Below are 19,481 nucleotides of genomic sequence, written 5' to 3'. Positions count from 1 at the left end.
CATAACATTGTAACCGTTTGAGAACGTTTTCAGAACCAAAAATTTCTTGCTGGGTAGCGTTATAAGAGAACACATAACCAATGTGTCAGACAGCAGACCACACATTAACCACTTTGGCCAAAGAATTTATTGTGTTTGTAATCCTTCTCTAAAATCTATCTACATTCATTTTCAAAATAAAGTTGTTCTCGTTCGTACCATTTAATGAGAACACATACCACAGCGTTGCTTAGAACAGCAACTTATTATTCACACACTAAACCTTCACAGGTAAAAGCAACCTATTACTATAAAACTACTTGTTAAACCAAATTCTGATAAAATGTTGCACAATAAAAACAATTATCGGATAGGAAAGTTGACAAACAAACAGGAGACTTAATATTGATTGTAATACACGGAGTGTGACAAGTCGTGTATGCTGTGCGAAGTGTACCAGACTATTAAAAAAAATTTGCAAGTAACTGATTCAAACCTGGGGGTATCTCTTTGGACTCTTTGATGTGCTGTTTATGTGGATCTCCTGAGGGGACAAAGGACTGATCCAGAACCACATGAATGACGAGGGCTTTGAGAGCTTACGTCAGTATACACTGGCCTCTTTTGTTAATATCCTTTGATGCTTTTTATTTATGGGACTGTTGTTTGGACAAGTGAATGTAAAATTGATGACATGCAATTTGGTAAGACATCATTTGCCTCTGTTCCGGCTGTTCAGAATACAAATACAGAATTTTGGATGGCCAAAGGACGTTTTTCTGTGTACCCTTCTTCACAAGGAGAAGCAGATATGAACATGGTCCCAATCTAAAAATAAAATAAAAAAAAATGCAAAGACTGAAACCATTCTGTACCCAATCCATATGGACAAAGAATCTAACTGACCCTTCAGCAGCTTTGAGACACTTCAGATTCAGCTTTAGGAATATCCAGCAACTTTTTTTGACAGAGGTGGTCCAAATCCAGCTCAGTCAGATAAACAGCATAGGTACAAACAGCTTATAAAATGTGTAGACTGAATAATTATTAGGAATGCTACTAACTAATGAGACTTCAGTGCATTCTTGACATTGCGGGGGGTCTTTCCTTCATTTTTCTACGGATATTCGTCTGAGCTGGAAGAGCTGGGCAGAGGAACACACTCCTGTCTTCTGCCTCTTTTTCGCCTCCTGTTTGCAATTCGTAGCCTCCTGCGAATCACATCTAGAGACACACACACACACACACACACATAAATAATTAAACTGCTTACGAGTATAAACCAAGGGTCCCTTGTTTCACCAAAAGGTATGCTTAAAGTTTATGTTTTTGGCTCTGACTGTCTGTGTTTATTAGCAGGGTCTCTTACATTTTATTTAGGCAAAGGCCAAGGAGGAACAGACTGGTTAATTTACCATGATCAAACTAGCAATTTTCATTGTATTTGCACTTCCACATGTCATCCAGGGTACAGCGACAGATAGCTCACAGAGAGTCGATTCATTATTCTGAGCATACTAGCCATAAACAAAATAACAATGTTAATTCTGCCTTCCTCATTTGTGTGAAGTAATTGGTAAATTATTTAAGAAAAAAAAGTGTGACCAAATAAATTCAGATTTTACAATTCAATTTCAGAAATAAATTATCCATAAACTCTACTACTTCTCGTGTTAGCATTTTTAGGACTTTTGAAACCCTTAAAACCTTTTAAGGCCTTTTCAAAACAGACTTAAGTTCAATGCACATAAGACATTTTACGAATCTGTGGGAACCCTGCAGGATTAAAATAGCTCACTGATGATTAAACAATAAATACCTACCTGCCACACTGTCATAGTCCTGCTGTGGGTCGTGCCAGTAAAGGCTGGGTGTGGTCCTCCAGTGCCGGTACAGGCGGGTGTGAAGCACTGACAGCGTCAGGAGAATCAGCAGGAAGCCCAGAGCTGCTGCTGCCCACACCGCCTCGTCTGTCCTGGGGGTCCTCGGCAAGCCCTTATTCACAACAGCAGCTGAGGCCCCCGAATCCTCGTTGCATTTGCATTGTTCGCCTGCTGTGCAGCCGTCACAGTCGTGCTTGTTGTGCAGGTAGCTGGCTGGCTGTGAATTCTGGTGTTTTGGCTTTGGCATCTTGTGTCCAGAGTGTGTGTGGCTGTGTATTTGCTTATGCTCCAACTCTCTCTCTTTAATATCTACTACATCATTATCCTTCATTGTGCCACCTGCTGTGTTGCTTTTATCAAAGTTTTTGTCTTTAAAGACGTTTTCTTTCTGTTTCACAGAGTCTTTGTCTCTCTGTTTTGTTGAGTCAGTACCTTCATCTTTGAAACTGAGGGCCAGGGCATCTGGCCTGACAGTGTTATTCTTCTGACTGTTCACACCATCTGTGGGGAGATTCAACCCAGAAGAGGGGTTTAGTTTTCTGAGGTCAGTATGTTTAGGAATGGCCTGCTGTGTTTCTGTCTGTAACACTGGCCTGCTTTTTTGAGACTCAGGAGCCTTAAATCCTAAAGAATCACTTCTTACCATAGTCTCAGACATATTTGACCCCAGCAGAGTTGTGGACGTGGATGTAAGGCCCTGATTTAAATTTTTGATCTCAGACTGTGAGGGAACTTCCTTGAGGCCTGGAGGATGTAAATGAGTCCTGCTCCTTGGAGAAGACTCTGTTGATGAGCTGAGCGTGCTGTTTTCGTTTCGGACGTTCTCTGTCCTGCTGGGGGTGGTTCTGTTACTCTGGTGTGTAATTGCATTGTTTCTCTTGTTATCATCCTTCATATTTTCTTGGTTTTCTCTAATGGCAGCTCTTATCTGTCTGCTTTTGCCTTCCTCTTTTATGTGTTTCGAGCGCTCCTTCTTCATGTTGGACTCCAGTTCTGTCTCCATTGCTCCATGCAGAGAAGAGATGGTCTGCTCGCAGCACTGCCTCAAAGACTCCTGTAGATTTACAATAATGGCTACTCAAAAGACATCTACAAGACTACTAAATTTACACTTTTATCTGGCTTTTATTGCAGAAGATGTAAAATTACTGATAAAAAACATGTAATGAACAAAATTAGTCATGAGTCAAGTTTCCAAACCTTAATTTCTGCTGGATGTTCCTCTGGGTGTGCATGCTGCTGCTGGTGCTGCTCGGCCGACCAGGTTAGCAGCAGGTTGTACTTCCTGCTCTGGCTCAAACCACCAAAAACATTTCTCTCAGATGTTGTGGTCTCCAGCCAACTGCAGACGTCTGAAGAGGCCACAGTGGGCAGCTCCAAGGTGTGACCCCATGACACTATGGCTATTGGCTGAACACAAAGCAAACACTGAATACACTCCCCCTGAGTCCTCACTGTCCTAATAAACGGTAATGAGGACAAAAAGGCTACTTAGATTACTGCTTCAGCTCAAACAATGGTGTTTACATATCTTTTATAAGCACATGAAGGCTGTTAAATCCTTTCACGTGGCCTTGTCTTGCTTAGTCAATCCCAAATGGGTCTATTTGCAAATTCAAAGTTTGCAAAGATCAACATATTTTAACAAGTGACCTGAAAATATATAGCCTTAAAAGATGACAAATATATAATATTATATCATATAATGATTTGGTGGGTTAAAGAACAGAGGTAAACACTTTGTCTCACCATGTGTTCATTGAGCTGTGGATGTGAGCTCATGATGAAGTCAGGCAGACAGGACCGGGCGAGGACAGACAGAAGCAGACGCTCGTGGAGAGGAGTACAGGGGTGGTAGAGCAAAACAGTGGCTCCATGCTGGAAAAATACACGCGCGCACACACACACACACACACACACACACACACACACACACACACACACGTGACCATCTTTGGCCCCCATCCCTGGCTCAAACCCCAAAGGGTTTCCACAAATTTGGTTTTCACCATGGTCTGACAGCTTTTACACAATAACTTAATAATGCCAATATTGTATTCCATTCTTGTCTGTTAATAATGTTTTTCAGCTGACAAAGATTGCTAAGGGGATGTCTGGGTTATTTTGTGTAATAAAACAGCTGACAATCACTAAAAGAAAGTTAACCCTTCTGCGATCTGCAGTCCATTCTGGAATTATGATCTACAACTGCGTATAACATTATTATTTTTTTAATTTATTTTTTTCACTCCCTAAAATGCTGTTACTTTTCGTCAAGATAATTAAGAAAATCTATGTTCAGTGGCAGCTCCACTACCAAGGGTCCAAACAGATAGAAGCTGAGGCTTTCCTGTGTTACTCTAATTTAAAGGGTAAGTTGGTCAGTTTTCAATCTGTGCCTTTCCATGTTTTTGTGTCTAAGTGACTAATGGGAACAACAATAATTTTTTTCTTAGCCTGCACCTGCAAAACAAGCTGCAATATAAGGTCCTAGTTGAAAAATAAAAAAACTTAGCCTTTAAGTTGCAAAGAAACAATATGTTGATTTTGCATTAACTCCACAGTTTGATGCATTTCTGGCTTCACTGATTTATAGATTGGGAAGTAACACAGAGGGAACTTTAGGCAAATGGGCAGTTCATCAGACTGTATCTAACTGTCTACAACCACTGTGTTTCTGTCAACCCCATTTGTCAAAACTTTGGCATTTTTGGAAAAATAAATATATGAACATTCAAAAAATGCAAAACAATACATAAATAAAATGGACTAACTGGAGTTATGAAAAAAAAGTCTGTCTCTTCACTGATGCCCCAGAAACAAATATCTACTAATTTGTTTTGCTACGCAGATGAAGGGACTAACTTTGAGAGCGGAGACATAAAACCAAGACCTGTTTGATGTTGCAACTTACATGCAAGTTATTGAGCCACCGTTGAGGAGGACAGTACAAGTACTCGCCACTCTCTGCCCCTACTGGTCTGTGTGCTCCACTGTAACACACACACATGCACACACACACACACACACACACACACACACACACACACACAGCTTAATATCCACAATAGCCCTGGCATACATGACAAAATTACATACATTGATAACTTTATTGCAATTGCAAAGCACAGAAACCAGGATGATCAAGACACTGTTGTGCAGTTTAGTCTATTTTAATATGTGTACATGTGAGAGTGTGTCCTAATTAGTGTTGTCCATCTGCACATCTTTATTATCTTTCCAAACAGTCTTACCTGTTGGGAATGGTGTGGTTGTAGGAAATAGATTTATCCATGCAGACCAGCCTTGCTGGTTTCTGTAAAAATAAATCACGTCACGTCAAAAAAGATTTTATTACTTCATCTGTGGGTTAATTATAAACATGTAGTCACCTAAGACAAACAATAAGTAGGCGGCTGTTCAGTCTATGCCCATTTATTGTTGACAACAGTAACATAACAAGTAAGACATTTCTGTTAGCTCAAACAAAGTCCTCAACAATCTACATTTTTGTAAAATTAAATCAGGGCAAAGCTTTTGCTTCATTTTGTGCATTAATTGTGAACCTTGAATATAAATGTGTCACTTAGTGATATCCCATTGTGCTTTGAATTCAGGAAATAGCTATTGGGTGTCAAAGGTTGGTAAAACCGTCAAATACAGTGCTTGGTAATGTGTTTACTCACCACAGGATCATAGACTGTGTCAATACTGGGAAGTCTCTGGAGATAAGATGTGCATTGGTTAGACCACTGATGGGAGCAACCAAAACAATCCAAGAAGGTATAAAAGCTGACTTACACTACTGGCAGTGCCAGATGTACAGGATTTACCAAAACAATACATAGTTTCCCATGATTGTTTAAACTTCCTGGCACAGAGTAAGCCCACACCCCACCCATCTGAGCCAGTGAGGCTTTAGAGATAATGCTGGCTTGGCACACATGCACACATGATGATGATGATGATGATGAGTATCCATAGTTACCTGTGTAGACTTTGGCCATGTAGACCTTGGACAATCCCAATAAGCAGCATCCACAGACAGGTCCCTCTCCAAAGACAGCTATCACACACGCGCGCACACATACACGCGAAAATTTAATGCATTTAAATGTCTCAAATGAGATAATATATTACTTAAACAGCGCACACAAACACACAAACACCAATAGGACAACTTACCTTTCCGTTGTCACACCCCAGCCCCGGAGACTCGGAGACACCGCACCGACCCAAACTGACCCACAGCGCGGCCAGCACAGTCACTGTCAGCGGCGGGGACGTCGTCTGGCTCGGCATGCTCATTTAAGTGGGACCAGAACCACATTTAGACCACATTAGTCGTCACAGTTGCACTTTGGTCCTCTAGCTACAGAGCGACTGACAAAGACCTTTCTTTATCTAAAAAAACAAAAATTCTACCTAAAGAAGAAAAACTAAAGAAGGAGACTAGGTTAGTTAACGCGATACAAAGTAATACAAAGTGTTGAACACTTTAACGTTACTTCGCCACTGAGTTCACAATTATATCAAGTTAGTAACATTATTGAAAGACGACGTTTTCCTCATATATTTCAAAATAATGGAATTTATGTCACTTTACATCAACTTCATTAACTATGTTAATGTTTAATGTTTCTATTTTTCTACATGTAATGACTCAGTATTTCGTATGATATTTTGTAGCTAGGTACTATACCAATTCTGTTCTGTTTTGTTTTGTATTTTTCATTGAAATTGTAATATCCTTTCCTTTATTCTGAGAGCAAAATCCAATATCCGGTTCGCACTGACTACTGTTTCGGTAAACTTTACTAAGCTACGGAAGCTTGACAGGAACAAAAAAACAAAACAAAACAAAACAAAAAATCCCCAAAAAAACAGTCGAAGCAGGATCCTACCCTGTGGTTTGAGCTCTGAATATCCTCATGGAGGCGACACAACACTTGACAATAATATGGCATGTTTAAAGTCAGCGTTCACTCAGTCTCTTGAAGGTGGTGCATGATAAGGAAAAAGGACTTTGATGCTTTCAACCCAGTTCAGTCTGTCAGTTTTGCTTCTGAGCTGCTGCTAATAAATAAGAATAAAAAACGAAAAAAAAAAAAAAAAAATACAAAGGTTGTTGCCTGGAGTTATGCGGTAGGACATTGAAAATCCATGTTTGCCATTTATTATTATTATTATTTTTAATAATAATAATAACAATAATAGTTTATTTTGGGGTTGGTTTTTTTCGCAGTTGGTGTCGACTTGTTAGGCATAGCAAAACTTCACCCTCTGGAGTTTAGAATAGAATAGCAATACTTTATCATTCATGTGAGGGAAATTGTTATGTTGCAGCAGCAAATAAGACAAGAAGAAGAAGAAGAAGAAGAAGAAATGTAGGTAGGTTTGTAGGTATGCGTTTTATGCGGTAGGCATTGCAGGACGGCTACTGTCCTGTCAGCACAGAGTGTGAACCTATTGGAACAGGCTTTACCTGTTGGCACAGGTAAACCAGCCATTCCAGCTGTGTAGGGCCCACAAGTTAGATACAGCCACAGTAACACTGGGTGTAACTGACGTTGCTTTCAAAAATAAAAGCAGACTTTATAGAGACCATCTTTGAAATAAAAGCACAGAATATGCCTAGTGTCTTGTCACAAAGAACAGAGCTTATTGATCAAAACAGTGGAGTTGACACATTATTACACAGTGGGTGTATTGTTTTTCTCTCTTTCAATATGTGTTTTATTTTGAAATTTGTGAAGGGAATTCTCTTTTGTATTGGGCGTTTTGACACTATCCCTGTTTCTCCACCCTTTAAACTCTCAAACCCCCCACACACACCTTGTTAACACAGTGCACAGGTGAGTCTGTCAGAGGAAACGTGGGTCCCTGGACAGAGGAGAAGTCTGGACTTAAATGGAGTCCAACCTCCACAAAGGTTTGTTGTCTTTTTGACTGTAATCTTTTTTACAATCCACTTAGTTTATCATTTGATGAGTGGGGGCTTAATGACATGATGACATGTCATCACACAACAATAATGTCAGAAAGAAAGAGAAAAGACTCATTTATTTTCTGTTTTATGAAGGAGTTTCTATGATAAATGTAGCATATTTACACTAAACAAAGACTTAGTCTTCTTTGCTTTTGCTGTTAAGGGTGTGGCACCTTTCTGAATTGTTGTGAAAGGCAGCAGATTTTTATTGCAAAGGGCACCAAAGGCATTCAATATGCAGGGACATTTGTACTGATTTAGCTCCTCATGTTTGGGTTTTACTCTATATTTTTTACCTTGCTGTCCATTTGAGGAAGTGGGACAATAAGGAAGTGCAGCCAGGATAGTAAAAGTAGGTTGTGACAACAGCCGATTGTCCATAGTGTTTGCAAACAGTGAGTGGTAGCTCATCAGCCAGTTTTTTAGGAGTCTAAACAAAAAAATAATAAAAAAGAGCGAGATTAGATTAACTGGCATCTGTGTGTAATCCTGTCACCCTGTCCTGTGTAGTTCCTGGTGGCGTGGGCACCGCCAGTGTCCAGCAGCCAGCAGCCACCCCTCCTGGCGGTTTGCAGCCTCTTGCTGAGGTGGCAGAGGCTGCAGACCTGGACAAGTTAGACAAGAGTCAACCTGGACAACCTGCAGGAGATGGAAAGGTGAGGAGGAGAGGCATTTGAAAAGCAAAGAACAGTCATTTGAAGAAAAGGTCCATGAATGCAATACTTTGACACCCAATGTTCAACACACTATGTCTCTTTTATTCATGCCTTATGAATCAAATGAATGAATAAAAAAGATAGATATGAAATGCACCTATAGCTTCAAAATGATTAATTGCATTGAAATAACGAGCATTAGGTGTTACTGTAATGCTTGTCTGCCTTCGGTAATTATTTCCACCAGACTTAATTCTAAAGACAATGAAGGGCACAATAGGTAATCTCTGCTCTCTCTTTTTGTGTGTCACCAGGACCTGTACTCATACGACAGCTCTTCGGACTCCTCCGACAGTGAGGATGAGGGTATTGGCAAGAAAGAAAAGAAGAAGAAGAAGAAGAAGGTGAAGAAGATAAAGAAGAAGAAGAAGGTATGTATCTCAAAAGGTTTATCTTTACCACTAACTAAGCAATAGCTTCTGCTCTAGCTTTTATTGAGTCTTTAAAATACTCTTGGTGACGTACCATTGGGGAAAGTTAGACTATGTTTGTCAATCTGACTGTCTCCTCATGTCAGATAAGATGAAATCATGTCATTTCACAACACCCAGTAAATCTTGTGGACTCTTGAGGGTGTTGCCTTGACTGGAAGCTGCACGTGAGACGTAAATCATGAGTTTTAACTGAGAAGGGAAGTGGGCTGCACCTAGCAACAGCCAATCACACAGGAGTAAACGAGGGTTGGAATTACTTTGTGTATAATGCAGGTCAACTGTCATTTTTGCGTTGGTTTACTCACCGCATAGCTGGAATGGGTGTGTGTGTGCTCCTTTTGGGTAAAATGCTTGTGCAGTTTCTTTTGTGTAGTTGCAAGGTACTCGAGGAGTCCCTCCCTTCTGCCGCCGCCCTCTCTAAGTGTATCTGACAAAGTGTCGCTTCAGTTTGTTTGTAGTGACTCATTGATATAGATTCTCATTTATAACTTTCATCTACAAAGGGAGGCGTAAATAAACCTGTTCAGTGTGCACACACAGTTAAGCAATAACTTTCTTGTTTCTTTCCCATCAGGATTCCAGTTCATCATCATCATCATCATCATCTTCATCCTCCTCCTCCTCCTCCTCCTCTTCTTCTTCTTCTTCCTCCAGTAGCTCTTCAGACAGTGACAGTGAGGTAAGTTGAGGTCATGGCATAGGTGCTGCTCAAGGGTCACACAGAAGAATGGTAATTTCATGCAACTCCTGTCTTGCTCTAACATGTCTCACACTATAGCTGCTATCATCACAAATCACACAGCCCTGTCTGAGACTCACTCTTGATGAGGAAAATGTTGTGTTTGCATTGATTTGCAAAATGCTTGATGCACAACTCCCAGTATTCTCTCAGTTGTATCCACCATAATTCTTTTTTAATGCATTAAAGAGACTGCAGAATGAAAGGTTTTAGAGTTTATATAAATCCTTCCCACAGCATTGCTAAATTAAGTCCTTCCCCATGAGCACAAACAATTTTACTTCAGCTCATAGAAGATTGATGGTCTCATCTAACTACGCTACGGCCTCAGGTGAGGATATTTTCAAAGCTAACAATGCAGTCCATAAAAAGAATATTTAGAGTGATATTGCAGTCATATTAACTGTATTTAGAAATCTAAAAATTGAGCTTTTAGATGTTTTGGCAGGTTATCAGATAAGCACATTAACTTTCCCCAGGCCTGCAGATTCAGCTTTTGAAGGCAAAGATTATCCACAGAAGCATTCCACCTTTTTGTCAAGTTTAGTAACATTACGCCTCAAGTGACTGCAATCACATGATGGTGTGATGACTCGCTCAGGCCATCACTTTATGAAGCTGTGAGCGGAAAATCAGGAGACTCAGGAAAAGTGAGCAGCTCAGCTCATGAAAGCTGCAAGACAAGAAGCAGAAACTATGTTTGTGTTCCACAAATAAATGTTGGGTTACCAGCCAACCTGGTTAACTACTGATCAGAATGACCAGTTAAAAGTGCAAAGGTGAGAAAAAAGAAACAAAAAAAAAACCCCACAGTAATACTGGAATGCATTTCACCCAGGGCTGAGGGTGGAGGCTGTAATGTCCTCGATCTGATAGCAAGTGGTATCTGACAGGAGAGGAACACACCCATCTACAATGTATGACACACCTTTATTAACCACATTACATTACAGTCATGTCAACTATGTATTTTTATTTTGAATGGGAACATCTCAAATAGTACAAATATGTAGTTATACGCATTATGTTATGTGCAGGCTTACATACGTACATGGTAACACAGCAGTATTACTACATGTTAATGCATCCAGCATATGTGCAATAATGGCCATTATGTGCAGTCTGTCCATATAATCTCTCGTGTTTGTATTGGCTGCATGTCCACCATAGGCGTGGGTGTTCGTTATCTGACTGTATTGAAACCAAAGAAATCTTAATATATAACTAATAGGTGCCACCCAACCCTGATCTCCATGGCTTTATCTTTATACATGTATTTGCAAATGTAACACTCACATTGCAAACAAGCTTCATACTTAAGTGCACATGCAGCAGAAGTTTTACAAAATCTAAACAGAAAACACGATTTAAAAAAAACAAAAATGCCCTTACAGGATGACAAGAAGAAGAAAAAGAAAAAGGAGAAGAAGAAGAAGGATGAGGCGAAAGACTACATCCATGACAGCGTTTCCATTACCGGTAAGTGGAACTCAGCATTTCTCATTTGCATTGTGAAACTGGTTAATGCTTTTAAATGTTTTTACATATCAAGTCTCATGAGGATACTGCATCTCCAGGCTCTGTGCATTCTCCTCTATAAAAGAATATATTGTATATCCTATTCCCGCCCCATTTGTCATTGTTTGCTTTCACTCTAATTCCAAAATCTTGGAAAAGCATTTCTAAGGTTCTTTGCACAAAGTTCATTTAATCCTGTCTGCTGCTGTTTTACCTTCAATAACATTTTCTTATCTTTCTTTAGATTACTCTGATGATATATTTAAACACATTCAGTTAAATTTAGTGTCCGTTTTTTGTAAAATGTTTGTCTTTTGCAGAGATATGCAGAAGCTCAGGCATATTGTCGAGCTTTGAAATAGCGTAGAGGTTGGCTCACAGCCTATTAAGCATTCAGGCAGATGTGCTGTAAAATCTGACAAGTTTATCTAACTAAAATAACCTTTGGAACTGATTGCCTTGAAATATTAAAGTAAATTTTACTATAAATATTAATTTGTGTTTACTTTATATCTTTTAGTATACTTGAAATGTAGCTGTATTAACTTTGTGAAGGTGTTGTGTTTATATATATATATATTAATAGCACAGTATACTTGGTTTGCTTAAGCTTAGATTTATTTGGTTAAACTGATCATTTTTAAATTGCATCTTCATAAAATTAAGTAAATATAACTAGATTTTAAGTAAACTTAACAGTTAGATATAAAGTAAACATGAATTAATATTAATAGTCATATTTATTGACATTTTTTAAGACAGTTTGTTTCCTAGATTATGAATGATCAGCTTGTCAGATTTTACAGTGTGGTGTCTTGCTTTAGGGTAATTTGGCAGATTGATTTCAAATTTCAAGCTTGCTTAGAGCTTCCAGTCATAGGGCTCTCTCTCAAGCCGCCCTGAAACATATTTTGGTCATGATGGATGACAGTTAAAGTAGGTGTTGACACAAAAAAAGAGTAAGAAACGTTGGGTTGTTGTTCAAACTTTGATCTATTATCACCCATATGCTCATTTCCAGTTTGTGTGAATAAAGTTGACAGACTTGTATCGGACAATATTCACACCTGCATGATTATCTATAAATTCCATTTTTTTTCCTGCAGCAGTGATTGTATGTGACCCTTGACCAATGGCATTTTGAAATACATGCTTTACATTTTAATGTTTGTTTTCAGGTCCTGATGGTGAAATGGAAGTGCAGACTGCAGAGGGTGTGAAGATGAGCCAGGTGAGAGAAAAATGGACCTTTCATTTTAAAGCATGTGGTTAGCTGTTACGTGGTCATTACAGAATTTTTCTCATTTTCCTCCTTCAGGAATTCGACTCATCAGATGAGGAGGGAGACAAGAAGAAAGAGAAAAAGAAGAAGGAGAAGAAGAAGAAAAAGAAGAAGGTATATGCAAAATTCCCATAATGCAGCAGATTATACAACAATAAGTACTTCATTAGACTTGCGTTAATCATGAATGTAATGGGAATAAAAAATCACTAATATGTGAATACACCTTTAACCTTTATGTTACTGAATATCTGCCATGCTTCTCTGCCCCAGGATTCATCCTCTTCCTCATCTGACAGTTCATCATCTGATAGTGAGGATGAAAAGAAGAAGAAGAAGAAGAAAAAAAAGGACAAGAAGAAAAAAAAGAAGAAGAAGAAGGTATTATGCATTTGATCCTTGTTTCAATATTAAGAATATGCTGGGTGTCTGTGTGTTCTACCTCTGCAAATGCTAAAGATCAAAATGGATACGCTAATTGTTCTCTTCTTTCCAAGGAATCCAGCTCATCTTCCTCTGATAGCTCTTCATCCTCCTCCTCTGACAGTGAGGATGACAAGAAGAAAAAGAAAAAGAAAAAGGACAAAAAGAAGAAGAAAAAGAAAGATAAGAAAAAGGTGAATCAATGTAATTATTTGTTTTCCAAAGTAGTGCTGCTTTTATTTTATCTGCAAATTAAGTACAATAACACATTTGCAGTTACAATTATAATGTCTCACACGTTGTTGCATGAACAGCAAACTTATTCTTTATCTGTGGAGATCTTTATTTCAATTGACAGGATTCCAGATCTTCATCTTCATCTTAATCCTCATCTTCATCTTCTGACAGTGATGATGATAAGAAGAAATTACTTACTTTTTAATTACTTTTTTAATAGCTGCATCAGAATAATTCTGTAGCTTTTCAGGTCAGAGGTGAAGCTGCTCATCAGGTGAACTTCCCCGGGGATTTCACTTGCTGTAGAAATGTCACATTTTTCTCTTTTTGTTTTCTGCATACAGGAGGCTTAGTTCTTATTATATTATGCATCAAATACAATCAGTATCTTAATTTCTTAATGCACAACTGTAGAACAGCTTGTGCTCACTTTGTAATAAAGAACATGCCAGATTTCACAGCAGCACACATACCTTCTGAGGAGCTAAGTAGTAGCTTCTGTACCTGTCAGGGCCTGTAAGGTATGAAAAGATACATAGTACTTACTAACCACAGAGCCTCAACACCTCACCTCATTGTATTCTACTGCAGAGATATTGGATGGATATGTAGATTTGTTTATGATCTGTTTTTTAATTTTTTATTTTTACACGTGTATGTATGTACTGTAGAAGGTAGAGATTTGTAGGGACAATGCAAGGTGCAGCATATATACAAAACATTTTTTTTTTGTGCTTTTCCACAGGATGAAGAGCAGAGTGAGTGTGCTACTGCTGTTTCAGCTGGTGAGTTTTTCCACTATTTAAGACAGAATAACTTGTAGAAATCACAGTCGTCCCGGTAAGTAATCCCATTCATGGGGCTGATGCAGTGTTGCTGGACTTTTCTGCAGATGGTGAGCTTGCAGGGCCGTGTGGTGATGGAAAGACAGATGAAGCTGCTGACAAGGTGAAATGCTCACACATAACTGTATGCATGCCACATATACGATATGCACAAATGCACCATCAATCATTGCTTTCTTTTGTCATGACAGACTAAGAAAGAGCTGAAGGCAAAAAAGGAGGGCAAAGTGTCCTCTGCATTGGCAGGTACGTGTGTGTGCTGCTCAGGCTTGTGAATAAATCAAGCACCAGTTGCAGGCTTTGAAAAAGTGTTTGGTTGTAATGATGATTCCTGTCCAGCAGGGGGAGAAAAGGCATCCCCTGATAGTATTGAGGATGGCAACATGAGTGATGATGAGGGAGAAGGGGGGGAGGAGAAGGATAAGGATAAGGAGAAGAAGTTGAAGAAGAAGAAGAAAAAGGTGATTGTGCAATATGCAAGCGGCTGAAAAGAGAATGCATTAGTCTCAAAACAGAGAATATAGATTTTTTTTTTTTTTTTTACAGACTTTATAGTTATAGTGCATTTCTACCACCATGCAGTCATTTAATATATAATTTTTTGTTTGGCCCCAGGATTCTGGTTCATCCTCAGACAGTGATAATGACAAAAAAGACAAGAAAAAGAAGAAGAAGAAGGAAAAGGTATACATAGAGCTGTGAGAACTGGGTTCATATCTGCTGATGAGTTTGTTTTTGTTTTTTCAAATTGTGTTTTACAAAAAAGTAAATAAAAATAGGGCTGCATATTGTATATCTTTGTATGCCTTTTTGTCATTCAGTATAGTATAGTATAGTATATTGATTTATTTGTGTAAAACAGATACAAAAGTCTTTCTGTGTGCAGACTGGATGAATTGGAAACTGAACTGTCTGTAAGTGTCTTTCTTAAACAATTATAATGTTTGTGAATTTTATTTACAGGACTCCTCCAGCTCCTCTTCTTCTTCATCTGATAGCTCTTCCTCAGACAGCGAAGGGGATGAAAAGAAGAAGAAGAAGAAGAAGAAGAAGAAGAAGAAGAAGAAGAAGAAGAAGAAGGTGAAGAAGAAGGATAAGGTTTGTGGCTACAACAACTTGTGTGATTCATTTTTTTCCAATTGTGCTATTTAATGTTATTATATCATCTCTCTCTCCCTCTCTCTTTACAGGATTCCAGCTCTTGTTCCTCCTCCTCTGACAGCGAGGAAGACAAAAAGAAAAAGAAGAAAAAGAAGAAGAAGAAGGTAAACATGTACATCTCTTAAAATGTTATGTTTTGTGGTTCTCATTCTGCTTATTTGTTGTAATAGAAAAATAATGTGCTGCTGATGCTTTTGAACAGTCAAATAAATGAGTATGTTTCTGTTACTGTCATCCTTTTCCAGAAGGACAGCTCTTCTGATGATAGCTCCTCCTCTTCCTCCTCTTCTTCTGACAGTGATGATGACAAGGTGAGGTGACAAACACACAGTGAATTATTCATCTGTGCCCAAGTTTACAAAGTTTAGAGATAAGCAGCAATACAAATACTCATTATGCTTTATGTCTCCTTCTACTTTAGGATAAGAAGAAGAAGAAAAAGAAGGATAAGAAAAAGAAGAAGAAGAAGAAGGTAAAAGGCGCCATTGCTCAAAATATTATTATGTGTTGGTCTTTCACTGGTTATTGCTTTAATGGATTAACGTCACACTTCTGATGCTTGTGAACAGCCTTATGAATGAGTGCATTTCTGTGACTGATATTGTTTTGTAGAAGGACAGCTCTTCTGATGATAGCTCCTCATCTTCCTCTTCCTCTGATAGTGATGATGACAAGGTGAGATGACAAACACATAGTGAATTATTCACCTGTATCCACACTTACAAAGTTGAGAGAGATAAATGGCAACACACGCTGAGTATATGTCATTTTTCTACTTTAGAAGAAGAAGAAGAAAAAGAAGGAGAAGAAGAAGAAAAAGAAGAAGGTAAAATTTTCCATCTCTTAAATTATTTTGATTGTTGTTCTTTAACTGGTTATTATTTTAATATTCATAATAACATCACGGTGCTGATGCTGATGAACAGTCTAATACATGAGTGTGCTTCTGTGACATATCTTTTTCTAGAAGGACAGCTCTTCTGATGATAGCTCCTCATCTTCCTCATCCTCCTCTTCATCTGATAGTGATGATGGCAAGGTTAGATGACAGAACACAGTGAACCTGTACCCAAGTTTTCAGAGTCGAGAGAGACAAACAGCAACACAATTCATCATGAGAATATGTCTATTTTTACTTTAGAAGAAAAAGAAGAAAAAGAAAGATAAGAAAAAGAAGAAGAAGAAGGATAAGAAGAAAAAGAAGGTGGGAATGTTTATCTTTTGCTCTCCATTCTAGGTTTTTGGTTGGATGCACTAGGTAATAATTTCGGTCCTGGACAACTCTTTATTATGTGACATTTCCTGCAACAAACACACTATTGTTGATCTTTGGTCAGAAAGAGTGACATGAAACAACTGAATCACCGTGCCAGCGTTCACGCGGTGGTGTGATGACTAAAGAAAAGACTTTTTGATCACTCCAGCTCACAACAGAAGGATACGTCCCCATTGCGGATGTATGAATACAGTATGGATGACATTGTATGTGTTTAATCATCATTAATTTCTTCGTCCAGGATTCTTCTTCTGACTCCTCCAGCGATTCTTCAAGTGATGATGGTAAGAAGAAAAAGAAGAAGAAAAAGGATAAAAAGAAGAAGAAGAAGAAAGACAAGAAAAAGGTAAAGCAGTGTGAGCATGTTGTATTTGTTGAGTGCAGCCTCTGACTTAATATATTTGTATATTAAAATGGAATGAAACGGCTAGAGAGTAACACAATATTTACATCCGTCAAGGACTCGGATTCTTCTAGCAGTGATGATGATAAGAAGAAAAAGAAGAAGAAAGAAAAGAAGAAGAAAAAGAAGAAGGACAAAAAGAAGGTAATCTAGTATGTGATAAGCAAAAAACCAAAAAAAAAACCAAAAAAAAACCAAAACATATCCACTATTTTTTTTATTTTATATAAGATAAATGATGGAGTTTTTCTGTGTTTTATATTTGAGCAGGACTCAAGCTCCAGGTCTTCGAGTTCATCTGATAGTTCAAGTGGAAGTGACAAGGAAAATAAAAAGGACAAGAAGAAGAAAAAGGTAAATTATCCATGGGTTAAGAATATCATTAGATTATGTGCAGGGGGAAATCACTGACTGTTTTCCTGTTTGATCTTCAGAGTATGGAATCATCAGAAGCTGAAGCTGACAAAGGGAAAAAGATGGTAAGTTTGCTCTTAATATAAAAAATAGTATGGGTGATTATGGGCCTCAAGTCATTCTTGTATCAAGCTGATATTTCCTCCAGATATTAATGTCGCCATGGTCTTTCTTTACAGTCTATTCACCCTCTGTATCTGATTTTACATTTACAATATCCTTCGTGTGGTGATGTTGTTTTTTTCCAGGAAAGTCCTGATAGTGAGCAAAGCAGCAAGCCAATAACAGGAGTTTCAGGCTCAGGTGGTGGCGGACTTTCAGCTCCCAGTGGCAGCAGCTTGAAGCCTGGCGGAGTTTCTGGTGGAGTTTCTGGCGAAGTTTCTGGTGGAGTTTCTGGCGGAGTTTCTGGTGGAGTTTCTGGAGGAGTTTCTAGTGGAGTTTCTGGAGGAGCCACTAGTGGAGCTTTTGGCAGTACCCATGTGGTCTCCTACTCGTCACTCCCGTCCAGACCTACAGTGAACCGGGATTCTCTGAACCCATCAGCTGTTTCAAAGCCCTCAGTCTATAGCTCCTCACTCAGTATGGGCGAAAGGGTCTCCATTCGCAGACCTCCAAGCCCCATGGAAACTCTAATGGGGAGCCCAAAGAGGCCTGGAGAAACAGGGGTCCGTTCCACGAGCCACCTTACTGCTAACGACCTATTGAAAGGCCCCAAGCCTTACCAGTGATAAAATGTCATAGATTAAAATGTATGTTACAGGGTTTTTTCTTTTTAAAAAGCACAGTTTACATCACAGTGGTGGGTGCAAAATGTGATGAGGAGCTGTCAATGCACAATCAGATGGGATAATTCAAAATTCTTGCTTTGCAGAATAAAACATTACAATATTATGAGTTTGTTTCCTGTCTACTTCTTATGCTGCTGCCAGGGTGTTGGGTTCATTTGAATGTAGACATATAATGCTGAGGCATTTAAATGAAGAATCAAGCCTCTAACAGATGTGATACTCAATGATTACAGTCTGCAAATGACAGTGTGAATATTTTTTACCAGTGACATATCAACTGGAAATGCTGTACTTACAGTGAAAAAAAGTGTAAACAAGGTTTACTTTTCTTACAGCCTGCACACTTCAATAAGGACAGTCTCTCCCATGTATTGAATATGCTGAGTTGGTGGCAGTTTACAATCATTTCAAAATAACATCAGCCAGTAACGACATGTAATGGCATAAGCTGTTCCAGGTGCTCTTACATCAGTTTTTATCAGCTGTAGAGCCATGTCTGTCTCACTGATTTTTAAATCACTAGTGAGAACAAAAATGACACTATACCAACAGTCAAAAAGTACTCCATATACTGCACTTCCATGATGTGCTTGTGTACTCCACCACAATTAAGAGAGAAATGTTGCACTTTTTCTGCTCTGCGCTGCTCTTTTTCTCCACTTGTCTGGTTGCTATAGTTACTTTGTAGATGAAGATTTTGCACAGTGGAAACACTACAAAAAAAAAAAAAAAAAAATGCAACTGGCATGATTATTTAATTAAAATGCCTTTTACACGGTAATGTTAAATGTTAAAACACTCTTAGATTCTGCATGATTTTCAAGGAATTAATTTTGCTTATGTATATATCCTAAAATGCAGTTTTACTTGTAATGGAGTGATTTTACACTGTGGAATTGACACTTTTATATGTATATATATATATATATATATATATATTAAAGCTGCTTTTTTTTTTAACTGCTTTTTTTTTATCTCTTTTCTTTGTATTATTATTATTTTTATATTGCTTATTTATTTGTTTATTTATTTTTTTTAATTTTACATCAGTGTTAAAGTTTGAATGACGTGCGTCAAGGTGTACCAGTACAAAGAGCTCATTGGTTACCAGCTGGCAGCTCTGGCAGGTGATTGGCTCTCTCTGGATGACAAAAAGCCCCCAAAACTAACAAACAGCCATGACAACCGTAGAGCTGCTCGGGGGCAATACTTGTCTCCTTTCTTCCACAACCGGCAACATCTGAATCATGTCTTTGTTTTCTCCTTTTAATAAAGTTAAGTTGGTTATAATGGCATAATTTGGCTTCTTTTAGTTTCCACAGACTGTAAACTTTGTGGTTGCCACCTTCATATTTAATCTCTCTGGTTCTTTTCCCATTAAGGATTAAATCAAG

At 38.4% G+C, this 19,481-nt stretch overlaps 2 protein-coding genes across 2 annotated transcripts; one reads left to right on the top strand and one right to left on the bottom strand.

The window, feature by feature from the left end:
* Positions 1 to 109: 109 nt before the first annotated feature.
* tp53i13 (tumor protein p53 inducible protein 13) lies at positions 110 to 6,364 on the bottom strand. Its single transcript, XM_042486657.1, has 9 exons — positions 6,048 to 6,364; positions 5,851 to 5,928; positions 5,549 to 5,584; positions 5,117 to 5,178; positions 4,777 to 4,855; positions 3,612 to 3,740; positions 3,063 to 3,272; positions 1,803 to 2,916; positions 110 to 1,203 (listed from the first exon to the last, which is right to left on the bottom strand). Exons 1-9 carry the CDS (start codon positions 6,168 to 6,170, stop codon positions 1,097 to 1,099), a joined length of 1,938 nt encoding a protein of 645 aa, XP_042342591.1. The 5' UTR covers positions 6,171 to 6,364; the 3' UTR covers positions 110 to 1,096.
* A 1,326-nt stretch (positions 6,365 to 7,690) lies between these two features.
* On the top strand, positions 7,691 to 17,214 carry LOC121943727 (suppressor protein SRP40-like). The gene is made up of 23 exons (XM_042487329.1): positions 7,691 to 7,794; positions 8,362 to 8,507; positions 8,822 to 8,938; positions 9,576 to 9,680; positions 11,135 to 11,219; positions 12,437 to 12,489; positions 12,577 to 12,654; positions 12,814 to 12,921; positions 13,038 to 13,157; positions 13,946 to 13,985; positions 14,093 to 14,148; positions 14,237 to 14,291; positions 14,385 to 14,506; positions 14,661 to 14,729; positions 15,009 to 15,125; positions 15,452 to 15,517; positions 15,628 to 15,678; positions 15,819 to 15,881; positions 15,988 to 16,032; positions 16,174 to 16,410; positions 16,724 to 16,828; positions 16,943 to 17,029; positions 17,156 to 17,214. The coding sequence occupies exons 1-20, from the start codon at positions 7,773 to 7,775 to the stop codon at positions 16,252 to 16,254; spliced, it is 1,599 nt and encodes a 532-aa protein (XP_042343263.1). The 5' UTR covers positions 7,691 to 7,772; the 3' UTR covers positions 16,255 to 16,410; positions 16,724 to 16,828; positions 16,943 to 17,029; positions 17,156 to 17,214.
* Positions 17,215 to 19,481: the final 2,267 nt, after the last annotated feature.

Source organism: Plectropomus leopardus, chromosome 5, assembly GCF_008729295.1.
Source record: "Plectropomus leopardus isolate mb chromosome 5, YSFRI_Pleo_2.0, whole genome shotgun sequence".
Taxonomy (NCBI): Eukaryota; Metazoa; Chordata; class Actinopteri; order Perciformes; family Serranidae; genus Plectropomus; species Plectropomus leopardus.
Note: the sequence above shows the minus strand (reverse complement) of the source record. Positions and strands in the feature narration are given on the sequence as shown.

Coding starts and splice junctions, on each gene's coding strand:
- LOC121943727 (XM_042487329.1), top strand. CDS start 7,773: ATGGAGTCCAACCTCCACAAAG. Junction 8,508..8,821: donor AACCTGCAGGAGATGGAAAG/GTGAGGAGGAGA, acceptor GTGTGTCACCAG/GACCTGTACTCATACGACAG. Junction 15,679..15,818: donor AAAAGAAGAAGAAGAAGAAG/GTAAAAGGCGCC, acceptor ATTGTTTTGTAG/AAGGACAGCTCTTCTGATGA.
- tp53i13 (XM_042486657.1), bottom strand. CDS start 6,170: ATGAGCATGCCGAGCCAGACGACGTCCCCGCCGCTGACAGTGACTGTG. Junction 3,741..4,776: donor GGTGGCTCAATAACTTGCAT/GTAAGTTGCAAC, acceptor GTATTTTTCCAG/CATGGAGCCACTGTTTTGCT. Junction 3,273..3,611: donor CACAGCTCAATGAACACATG/GTGAGACAAAGT, acceptor CTTTGTGTTCAG/CCAATAGCCATAGTGTCATG.